This window comes from Rhinolophus sinicus, linkage group LG02 (genome assembly GCF_036562045.2).
Source record: "Rhinolophus sinicus isolate RSC01 linkage group LG02, ASM3656204v1, whole genome shotgun sequence".
In the NCBI taxonomy this organism is placed as follows: domain Eukaryota; kingdom Metazoa; phylum Chordata; class Mammalia; order Chiroptera; family Rhinolophidae; genus Rhinolophus; species Rhinolophus sinicus.
Genome location: NC_133752.1, coordinates 30154169 through 30165753, shown reverse-complemented (window position 1 = coordinate 30165753; position 11585 = coordinate 30154169). Strand labels below are relative to the sequence as shown.

Below are 11585 nucleotides of genomic sequence, written 5' to 3'. Positions count from 1 at the left end.
TATGCTGAAATGCTTACAAAAGTAAAGGTTGGTAATTTAGACAAAAGCTATGCCCCATCATCTTGAGCCTGTTTCTACTTTTTAAAGGCTGAGGTTTTTCTGGCAGTGGTGGGGAAGGAATGGCAGGAGGTGTTCATGTGTGACCTGCCTGCAGCTGTCACTCAGATTTCTTACCAGTAAAGCAATACTAAGGGCACAGAAAACAATTTTGAGGAACATCTGTTTGTTCTTTGCCAACAGAGAGAAATAGTGTAACATAAGCTTCTTTTAATCATTGGCTTGAGAAAGTATCTTCCAGGATAGAATTTTGAGGCTGGAAAGACCCGGAGGGTCCAAAGGACTCATTAACAAAGACTTTAAGTTATGTGCCAAAGGTCACCAGAAATTTTGTAGGAGAGCCAGGATTAGAACTAGGTTTTGATGATAAAATTAAATACAAAATAGCAAATTTGAAAATCTCAAATGCAAACTTTCAAGGACAGTCCCCAAAATGGGCCTCCTTGTTTGGTGTCCTAGGCCATAGTTCTAATGGTCGAGAGACTTTTTCCCCCGACTCCATTTCATGATTGATAAAAGGGGGCTCATTAATTTATTTTACTTGAATCTAACTATAGCATAATAGAAAAATAAATAACATTTCTACCACAATAAAACCGGCTTTAGGAAACTTTTAGGTTATTCTTATAAAACATTTCCTAACGAAAAAAAGGAAGCACCTGTGATGCCACCCCCACCCCGTGACTAAAGGTTACCCTTGTGGTCTGAGGGCTCTGCTCACCCTCAGGCTGTCTCTTGACCTCTGACATGAGCCCTGGGCTTCAGAGGGGCCTCATGTGCTGTCCTTGTCGCTGACTGGAGTGCCCCTAGGACGGAGCCTTTGTCCCGGAAATAGCAGGGCTCTAGACCCTGAAAATAGCAGGGCTCTAGACCCTGAATTCCAGGACCGGGAACTCAGCGGTGTGGCTACCAGCCTGCCAGGATGTGAAGGGTAGGGAGCACAGCCATCTTTTTCTGGCTGAGGTTTTTAAATGCACTTTCAACCTACCAGCAAGTCAAAAAGCCTGGCCTCTGAACATTCTTTTATCTTTTTCAAAGAGCTGTTTTCCCTGCATCTTGTTTGGGACCAGGAAGGAATTTCGACTCACGGGGGTTGATAGCATGTGCTCAGTGCTCCATGCCTCTTTCCTCGGGGAGCCGCTGCTTCCCACCGAGAGCTGGTAGAGAGAGGGAAGGTCCCAGCAGTCAGGTCCTCCGCTTCCAGATAAGGACCAGCACCTGCTGTTTGTGGTCCTGCTCTGCTCTGCATGCGGCCTCAGCAAGAACCCCAGGGCTTCGGGGGGGCCCCCACTGTGCCAGGCAGCACTTGTCCCAGTGGAACTTTTGGGGCCTGACCTCACTGCTGTGGCTTCTCACCTCTGAACTCCCCTCCCAGCAGCCACCGGGACCTCTCACCACATCGCAAAAATAACTTACCAGCTTTTTTTAGATGCAGAGGATACTTTTGCCCCCTTCTTAGTGATATTTATATTCTCATAATAGAAACGAAAATTTGAAATTAAAAAGGGAAACCATATAATTGATTAAATGGCTTGTTGAAAAAGATTAAGTGAGCCTCTGAGCATAGCCGTCACCCGGACTTCAATTACGTTTAACAAGATGGCATTCTCTGAAGAATGATGTTAATGCTTCTGGAGATGTCTTTATAAAATAGAAATTGTGGCCCTTTAAAGTCCATAAGATTCAGTGTTAATTACAGTTTCTCGGGAGGCAATGGTTGGCTAGTTTCTTTTGACATCCATTGTAAGGTATAGTTCCAGTTTGGGGACTGTTAGGTGGCTCAGCGTGGGGAAAGGTGGCACCGGATCTTGGAAATGAGAGACTACAGTATAAAATGGGGTGGTACAAAATGACTCCCCACGGGGTGCTGTAATAGAGTAAGTTTTCTGACTTTAACATGTCATCTTTCAGAGGCACGTTGGAGACTCAACCACTAATGGACAGCGAGGGTAGAACGAGTATGTCAGTCACGGCTTATATAGCATCCACTAATTATGCTCTCTTGGTTTGCGAGTTATATTTTTCACACATTTGAAACAAGCTTTTGTGTTGTCCCACCTTGAGTTTAATCACCTTAACATTTCCCACATTCCCCCCCCACCCCACCCCACCCCCGTCTTCTGCCTCCCCTCCTCCAGGTCAAGCCTTTGTTTCTCAGTCTAGTTGTGTAGGACACAGCTCCCTGGCCCATGCTGGTATTATGAGCCTTGCGCTCCCCGCCCCACCCCCCGCTGAGGCAGTGGGTCGCCAGTTGTTGGTTGGCTGCTCACAGCAGCTCTCGCTGACCGCCAGCCACTCATGGCGGCACATGGTAGCCCATCTCCAGGGAGAGCTGTTGTTCACAATCTTAGCTGTAGAGGGCGCAGCTCACATGGAATCGAACCGGCAGCCTTCAGCATTAGGAGCAGGGCGCTCCAACCGCCTGAGCCACCGGGCTGGCCCAATCCCTTTAACATTTTAACCTAAGTAACCAATTAAATCTGCCAAAAATACAAGGTGTAGCTGTAATTTTGTGGAACTAATTTTCTTGTACACAGCCATTGATGCTACATAAACAGTAACCTAAAAAAATGCTTTAAACAATGGAAGTGTTGCTGTGCTTGCAACCCATTCGGTTGTGTAAACTCTTTAAAATGAGTCTCAATATTTCATTTATTTCTATGGCAGAACAAATTTTAACTCCTGAAACACAGAAAAATCCCATCATTGACACTAATTCTATTCAATGTTTTCTTTAAAATCACCAGCTTTAGCTGCTGCAGAATTAACCAGTATAACTGATCGGTACTATGGGCTTTGGGATTAAAGAGACTTGGGTTCTAGTGTTCACCTATATTTGCTTTACCTGTGTAGCTGGGGTGAGAGGGGGTTCTTTTCCAAATGTTTCTGGGCAAAATGAGGGGCCCTGGCCCACAGGACTGTTGAAGGCCAAACCAGGTGATGGATAGCTCTGGTACTGAGCGCACTGCCTATCATCATAGGCTAATGGTGACCACTTCCCTCAGCTTTGCCCAATTTGGAAGGAAGCCACAGTTCCTTCACAGCCGACAGGCTTCTAGAGAACCTGAGCGTTTTACACCTGGGGTGGGGGGGTGGCTGGAGATTGGGAACAGGCCCAAGAGTTTTGTAAAAGTCTTCGAAGTGAAGCTGTGGGGGCACCTGGATAAGAGGTAAGTGCTGGAGCTCCACACTCCACCTCTCAGCTGCTTCGCGTCTTTCCAAGCCTTCAGGGATGTGCTGGTCGGGGCTCCTCAGGAGGGAAAAACAGGAAAATGGTCCGGTGAGCTGGAAGAGGTGGCTGTCACTCAGGTAAGTGACGTTTTATGTGTGTGCGGTAGCCTGTGGATGATTTAAGACCCCAGAAGAAAACAACAGGAGAAAAGGTCCCAAGATCCTGCTAAAGTAGTAATTAGGGAAGTGTTAGTGGTATATGAACAGAAGATGAAACTTCACCCTACCTTCATGTCGTCTGTCAAGGCAGCGCCCCTCTGCACAGCAGTTACGCCGCCAGCCTCCATGATCCGGTGTCTGAACAGGGGCCTCCAAGCCTCCGTGAGACACCTCAGCCTCCTTTCTGTAGATGTACTTATTGGGATAGTCCAGCAGGAAAATGTAGTCAGTCCTGAGGCAAGAAGTACTAGAAAGGAAAACCTCCTGGAATAAGAATTCTGCCTCCTGCTACCTCCTCACAAAAAGCCACTTGACTCCACCAGGTTTAGAAATACTGGGTTTAGAAAAGAGGGAACAGAGAAGCCTCCAAAACCAGTACTGGAAAACATGTTTAAACTGAGATTTCTGCTTGGGGTACTTTGAAGGGTTGAACCATAAATCCCTCATTCTGGAGCCGTGTGGAGGTTTGGGAATATACTCTGGGAAGGTAGATTTCCAGAGCTTTTTAGCCTCGATGTTCAGGTTTAGGGAAGGTTGCAATACAGAGCAACCATTCCCTGCACCACATCGATCTGTGGTAGGACCAGGCAGGCAGAGCGGACCGCTGTTGTCTAGTCCTGCTACGGTGAGCCCTCTGGTTCGAGTCCTGGGGAAGCAGCAGCTGCCTTGAGCCTGCTCCCCAGGTGAGCAGCTCTTGCTTACCTGGTGTCAGATGAAAAGGTGATGCATAAGGGAGGGAAGTGGTAAAGAGCTGCCGCCCTGAGGTCTGTGCAGCTGGTAGAAACTTGGGCTTATCACACACTTCCTGGCCTGAGACCCAGCAGTGTGTGTGGATGTTTAGAGAGAATCAGTGGCCCTTTCCGCACTGGTCTCAGAGGATTCTGCCAATAACTGGCAGGACGTTCTTCAGTCATAGGCCTATGGTACAGCTATTAATGCTTAGATCTTGATTTTCTCTATTATCCTCCCTTTCTTGTTAAGTCTCCTGCGTGTCGAGGGTTGTCTCTTGCCAGGAGAGAACTCATTTATAGCATCCTTTTATTAAAATCACAGCTAATGTCATGCTGGGAGATCAGTAAGGGACAGCACGTCTCATTAACGGACCTGCAGTTGGCAGCCCCCGCCCTCCCCAGTGACCACAGCCTTCTTAGGGCTCTGCACTCCAGGGTCTCTGATCACCACTTGAAATTCCCTATCCCTACTCTTCTGGGGGGCGGGGGGTTGGAGACTGAAGGGGAATACAGACAATCATCCTAAAGCTTCAGAATAAAAGTTGGAGTGGCCACAGCATAAGTGTGGCATTGAGATTGAAAACTCATGAAAGTGGGCCGGTTTTTGTAAAGCCTGGATGGGTTCAAGTTCTCTGGGACCAGGCATGGAAGAAAGAACAGCTCTAGCTGATTGGGACCTTAGAACTGGAGCAGGCACAGCGTGTGCCAGATGCCAGCCTGTGGAAACAGATGAGGCTGTCCACCAGGCAGCCACCAGTGGGCACCACGCAGACCTTGCTTTGTGCTTGCTGAAGGGTGGGTGCGTTGAGCTGGGCATGGAGGGCAAGCGAGACTTTAAAACTGGGGGTTGCCTTTATCCAAGTGAGCGGGTGTCTGACCTAACTTTGATAGGACCTGTCACAACCAACAGGCCAATTAGTGGGGTTCCATTCTACTTTGGTAGCCGCAGACCTTCTTCCTATGGGAGAAAATACAATTACAGTATAGGACAGTGTCATTCAGTGACGACACTGAGTTCAAATTCTGAGACAATCAAGTTAGAGATGGAAAAGAGAAAATGACTAATTCCACTGGACTACAAAAAGAAACAGTAAGTTGTGTGTGTGATTGTCTATTTGTAGGCAGTGTTCCCATTCTTTTTTCTACCAACTTCTCCCATATATTTAATGGAGATAAAAATTGTAATTAATTTAGCTGGTAATATCTCAAGCTATTATAGATTAAGAAAAATACTTAATAAACACATCAGTGTAGATGACCCCAAAATATCTAGACTCTGCCCCTTTTTTGTAAGTATTTCCTTGATCTTTGGTCCAGAACAAATTGGTTAGTCCTGGTTACCAGCTGCTTCCATGGGCAGAAGAAATATCCTCATATGTTCTATGGCTGTAGGCAATACAAAAACAAATAGTTTTTACACTGGGCAAAAGATGTTTAATAACAAATGACAAAACAATTCAAGGAGAAATTCATTGATTAGTTATTCCTGCGTGCCAGGCGTCTCTCTCATGCACCACCCGGCATGCCTCTGTAGAGGTCAGTGACCTCTTCACTTAGCCCACGAGGAGGTGTGCTCAGAGGGTTGGATGCGCACGCAGCAATGCAAATGACCTTTCAGGGAGAAGCCTGCTTGTATGTTTTAACAGATGCAGAAGGTGAACAAGCTTACAAAGGGGAGAAACGTTTTTCTAGTGTACAGTTATTTCCGCACAGCCCATTGGCAGGCAGGTGCTAAAGAAAATGTACTGAATGAGGGCATCACTGATTTCTTTTATACAGGGGACCATGGCCCACCGTACTGCCGATGAGAAAACAATATTAGCGTTACTTCTCCAACAAGGGCAAGTAAGTAAACAGCCCGTTTTCACTTGAGTTCAAGTTTTACCATAAATTATTAATGTGTATAAAGTTCTAATTTAGGTCAATTCATGCAAGAAATGTTTATTGAAATAGCTGCTCTTGATACACCCTTCTCCTATCCTCCCTCAGAACCACTCCTAGCTGCAGAGGAATACAGGTTTACCCTTTAGAGAGTTGCAGAAGTTTAGAACAGCAGTTTCCAAAATGGTATCCACCGAGTGACAGCCAGCAAATCCAATGATCTTATTTTCGTCCATAATATAAGTAGCATTTTGAACCAAATCCTTCTTATTAGTATTAAAATGCTTAATTGCAAACTATTCAGTTTCTATTAAAAGGCAGTTCAAAGCTGTGTGTGTGTATCCCTAGGTATCCTTGGAAGTTAGGTTTCCCAGGGCAGCTCTTAAAATTCTAAGTATGAGAGATAACATCATGTGGCAAATGTAGTAAATGTAATTTGTACAAGTACTCTGTCATGTGGAATTTGTTGCCCTTTTCTGTCAGAACCATGCATTACTTCTTCGTGACTTTTTTCCCTTGAAAGGAAAGCCACACGGACCTCTTGCTATTGCTCAGGGCCCTGATTAGAGGTTTCCATGTTGTTGCAGCCTTAGACCAAACTACAGAGGAAAAAAATTATTGTACCTCCGTCAGCTGTGGTCACGAAATTGTTCAGTCTCCTTCCAGCTAAACAGGTAGATGCCAGGAACCCTAGCAACCAAACTAAAACTAGAAAACACCCCTTTGTAAGGACTAGCGTGCCAGCTGTGACCTCAGAGACTGGCTCTGAGAAAAAAGGCAGACCCGTTCTCTTCCTCTTGGCACAGGAGTCAGCTCTGAGCCTGCTGCAGGGAAGAAAGCCAAGTCACTCCAAGAGCAGCAGCAGCAGCAGCAGCAGGGGCGGGAGAGGCCCTCTGCCCAGACACCCAGGACGGCGTCTCTTGGCAGGTACCTGTAGGGGGCGCTTGACTCTCCTTCCCCAGAATTGCTGCCTGCAGAGAGCAGGGTTGGGGCAGAAGGGCCAGGAATGAGTACTGTGCTGTGACATCATTATCTGGGCCATTATTCTGAAAGCAGTATAGACAGCGAGGAGGGGCCTGAGCTTGCGGAGGGAACAACCGGCTCAGAGAGGATGAAACAACCCATTTCTTTCAACGCTGCTCACTCATTTTGTGTGTCATAAAAATGGAGAAGGAACCAGGGAAAGGACTTGGCTCTGAGCAAGCCTTGCTTTTCAGTTTTATATCCTTGCTGTTTACTTAATGGACAATCATTAATCAGTTTCTTTCTAAGATCCAGAAGAGCCAATCGATATTGCTACAACCTTTTTGCCGCCCCCCCCAAAGTTAACACTGAAATGTCACCTCCTACATAATTTTGTTGGATTTTCTAGTTAATTCCTGAAAAGAGCATGGTGGGGGCGCTTTAGGCAGTTGTAACTACTTGTTTCATGTGCATTAAGAAAACTCAGAGATAATTTTCAAATGAATATGAAACCTTTATAACAAGTAGGTCCCTTGAACATAAAATAGACATTTTTCTCTGGTTCAAGTTTAGGACTAAATGAAGAGGAATTGGAGAGGTTCCAGAGGATAGTAATGAAAATGATTAAAGGACTGATGATGAAAGGTTCAAGGAATCGGGATTACTTAGCCTGGAGAAGAGAAATTTGAGGGGTGATTTAATGGCAATCTTCAAGTACAGTATGTGGAGGGTTATTACAAGTATGGTAGCCAGCTGTTCCCCAGCTGTACTGAAGGTTGAAAAAAGGAGATAGAACTAGAATTGCAGCAAGAGATTTAAGTTAGACCAGTGGCATCGATGGTCCTCAAGCTAGCTCAATGGATGGAACAACAGTGTGGAAGACCAGGAAATATTCATGTTTTACATATATATATATATATATATATATATATATATATATATATATATGCTAATTCAGATACCAACCTATATACTAGTATAACAAAAGCTTAAGGGAGACTCTAGAATACAAACTCAAAATTGGAAAAATGTTGACTTTGGGAAGACAAGTGCAAGTTAAAACCTTCCTTCAGCACAGACCCCAGGGGCACCTTGATTTGGGGGGCCCAGTTTGAGAACCCATGAGCTACGCAGTGGAAAGCACCGGCACATGCGCAGGGATGGCAGCAAGCTCACAGCTGGGGGTTTGAGACTCTCAGGAGGGACGTCAATCCCATGAATCCTAGTGACGCTCTTCTTCCCTTTGCCCCTGATTTCTGTCTACACCTGGGAAGGGAGTGGTGGGGCCCACGCCACACCCGTAACTCTGAGAACCACACATCTTAGACACGGGGGAAGGTGTCCCTTTACCACAGGTGTTGGCCTGTCCCGGGAAAAGGCTACACCAGCAGGGGCCATCAGATGTGGACAAACCGCTCTGGCCTGGCCTCTGGATTTAGTTCACCATTACTGACTCCAGATTATCAGGAACGTCACTCTTTAAAACAATGACACTTTTTTTTTATGTTTTATTACAAAGCTTCTTTTAAAAAATGCTCAGCACGTTAACTCAAACTGGAATGACAAACATTAGATGATAGTTTGGGGCAAAGGCTGTGCCTTGCTATTTAAAAAAAAATGGGTACATCAATGCTCATTTTAACAACTGGCATAAAATCCCACTAATTGGCTAATAAAAACAGATACAAATACAGAACATTTAAAGTAATAACAATTCAAGTGCTGGGCTTTTTACAAGAAGGGAGTAAGAAGGAAAGAAATGAAAATTCACTGCAAACCAGTCTACTGAAAGTATCTGTTAAGGTTTACCATTAAAAAAAAAAAAAAAAAAAAAAAGGAGAGATCACAAGAAAAATAAAATGAAACAGTACTGCCAACTGCTACCAACAGAGTGGATTTGGCTGTTACATTTATTTAGCTCCATCGAACACCTTAGAAGACAGAGGCCATTATTTGTTACAGGTCATTCACAGAGAAGCCATTAGGGACAAAATGTCACTCAAAAAAAGGTGGCTTCTTTTCATTTCGCTTTTATTTCAAACTTTTCCAGATCTTTGAATTTTACTTAAAAGCTCATAGCTAGCAAAATATACAAGAAAATTAAAACTAAAAAGTGTAAATTTAAAAAATTCAAGTTTAAAAAAAAAAAGCAAACAAAAGATCCATCCTTTTGCACTGTTAAATAAAAGCTTTAGGAGAAAGGAAGAGAAAGAAGAATGGAGACAAAGAGGGAACTCTTCCACAAATTCCCCACCAGGACGCTGATGGATGTGCTGGCTGCCGGCCGGGTGCTCATGGCAGGCCAAGGCAGCCAAGCTGCTGTCCTTGCCAAAGGTTACAGGTGTGGTTGCAAGATGCTCTGGGAAGTGCGTGGCGGACATGAGGGGAGGCAAGCTGCTAGCTGACCCAGGGCCTGCTAGCATTCTCATGTGCTTTTTCATTTTCTTTTTAAAAAAAACCTTTTATGCTTTATTTCGGAACTTGGCTCTTGTAGTAGATGAAAGGGGGGTTGGCAGTGATTGTCTTTATGGATCAGTGTCTCTAGCAGTGACCTCAGGGTGAAGTTGATGTCAGTTCTCCTTTGGGGTCGACTGGGCAAGCCGTGGAGACAGTCTGGGTTTCAACAAGCTTCCATCTCCAGAAGAGGCCCCGGGGCCGCTGCCTTGGCTTTGCACGTTGGGAATGAGCTTCGTTTTCCACCTCAGGAAGGAACACACAACATGCTGTTAATGTGAACTTGCCACAGGCCTTTCAGAGATGGTAACCTCTGCTGCACACAGCACATGCCTTAAGGTGTCTGCATTAAATTAATCCACTTTGTTGGTTTGGTGATGGCTAAAACGGACTCCCCCATGGTCGCCCCAAATCCCCAGACTACGTTAGTGAATACTTGATTCAAAATGTTTATTTTGGTTCCACGTATGTGTCTATGTAGGTATAGGTTATGATGTGAAATACATTTAAAATTTTGGATCATGGTTAAAAAAAAAAAAAAAGTGTGAAAAGCGTCAAGAAGAATGGCCAAACGTGAATTGTAATGGTGGGCCTTGGCCAGACCAGGGAATGGTTGTCATCTAAAGTGTGCGTTTCTTAGTTCACTGTGGGGAGCCACTGTATGACTGCACCGGCTGTAGCTGTGCTCCCATCAGCCCGGCACTGCACACACCCAGGGCAAGGCCCTGCAACCAGGATGTGTTCTGTCCACCAGTCAGTCCAGGTTTTCTTAAGATTTTACAATTCTCAACATTATTTTTTTCCTTCATAATAACTAGGCTCTCTAAAGTTAGCCTTGGAATGTACACTCGACAAGTATTTAAGTAACTGTTGTTCGATATTACTGATAATGCCTTTCAAAAAGGAGAATCCCCAAATCCCAAAAGCTTAAATAAGCTGAGATTTTAAAAAGCACTTAAAAATAAAATATAACACTGTAACAAGATGAGACAAAGATAAAAGGAAAGTGAAAGCATCCCCAAGTTTGGTTCCGTCTCCCCGGAGAGTATCTGCATCCCGTGCTTTGACCTTAGGAAGGCTGCCTCGTTTAGAGTCTACCTGGATCCCCGACTGTCTCACATGAATCCCAACCCTTCGTGCTTGTGCAGTCCTTGCTACTAGCAGACGCTGCCTTCAAAAGAAATTCATTCTAATAGTGGATTTCTTTATGCTTTTTATTTGAGTGGAAAAGAGGTATTAGAGGAGAAATAGAAGGAAGCTTTGAAATAGTTTAATAATGAAAACTAAACTTGGGATGGTGAGTTACAGTCTTTAAACTGCTGTTCACAGAAGAAGAGTGGTCTGTGAGAAGGGCGCTGTGACACGGAGCAGAGGCTAACGCCCTCCAGGTGCGTAGAAGGCACATGGCCCACAGAGAGCCCCGCGAATGTGGTAGCTATTACTGTGCAGGTGACTGCACTCCTGCCAATGCTGTCCCTCAAAATGACTCATCAGAACTGTGCATCTGGGTCATTACTGAATAATATAAAACAAACAAAAGCAAAACAGAAGGAAACGAGCCACAGAATGTTGTCAACTGAGGAGGTCTTCGATGGCAATTTCAATTCCTATTCTCCTGCAAAATGACCCTTTCCCTGTTTAACAGGGAAACACACACTAGAACGTTGTGGTTTTCTCAGTTTAAGCAGGGTATGGAGCCCTCACCCGGGAGGATCAAAGAGTCCCAAAGGACCCTCCCTTGGCGAGGAGAAAGGAGCAGAGTCCCCGGCAGTGGTGAGGGCACCACCGTTCCCAGTCACAGCGGATTTCTGAACCACAGGTGTTCAGAGGTTTGCTCCAGGGTGCTGTTCCTGCTGAATGAAGAACAGTCTTGCCACCCTGGGCTCGGAGCTCACAGCAGCTGGAGACAAGTGCTGTGACTCAGGATGGACTGACTGGCCAGGAATGTCTCCTGGCGGAAGACAAACTGTCCCTCTGTTGGGATCCATCCTACCCCCAGCCCAGGGCTGACTCTACGGTCACGAGGTAAAGATGACCTCTGCGGCCCTCCTGAGGCGGCCCCTCGCCAGCAGCGCCTGAGCCCTGCCAGCCTGCACTGAGCCATCCTCT

General features: G+C 45.4%; 1 protein-coding gene across 8 annotated transcripts in view; it reads right to left on the bottom strand.

The window, feature by feature from the left end:
• Positions 1-8510: 8510 nt before the first annotated feature.
• LEF1 (lymphoid enhancer binding factor 1) overlaps positions 8511-11585 on the bottom strand; it is a 111926-nt gene continuing 108851 nt past the window's right edge. For all 8 annotated transcript variants that reach the window (XM_019741940.2, XM_019741941.2, XM_019741936.2 and 5 more), the window contains one exon: positions 8511-9722. In XM_019741940.2, coding sequence (XP_019597499.1) covers positions 9643-9722 — 80 coding nt within the window. In that variant the 3' untranslated portion in view covers positions 8511-9642. The remainder of the gene's footprint in view (positions 9723-11585) is intronic.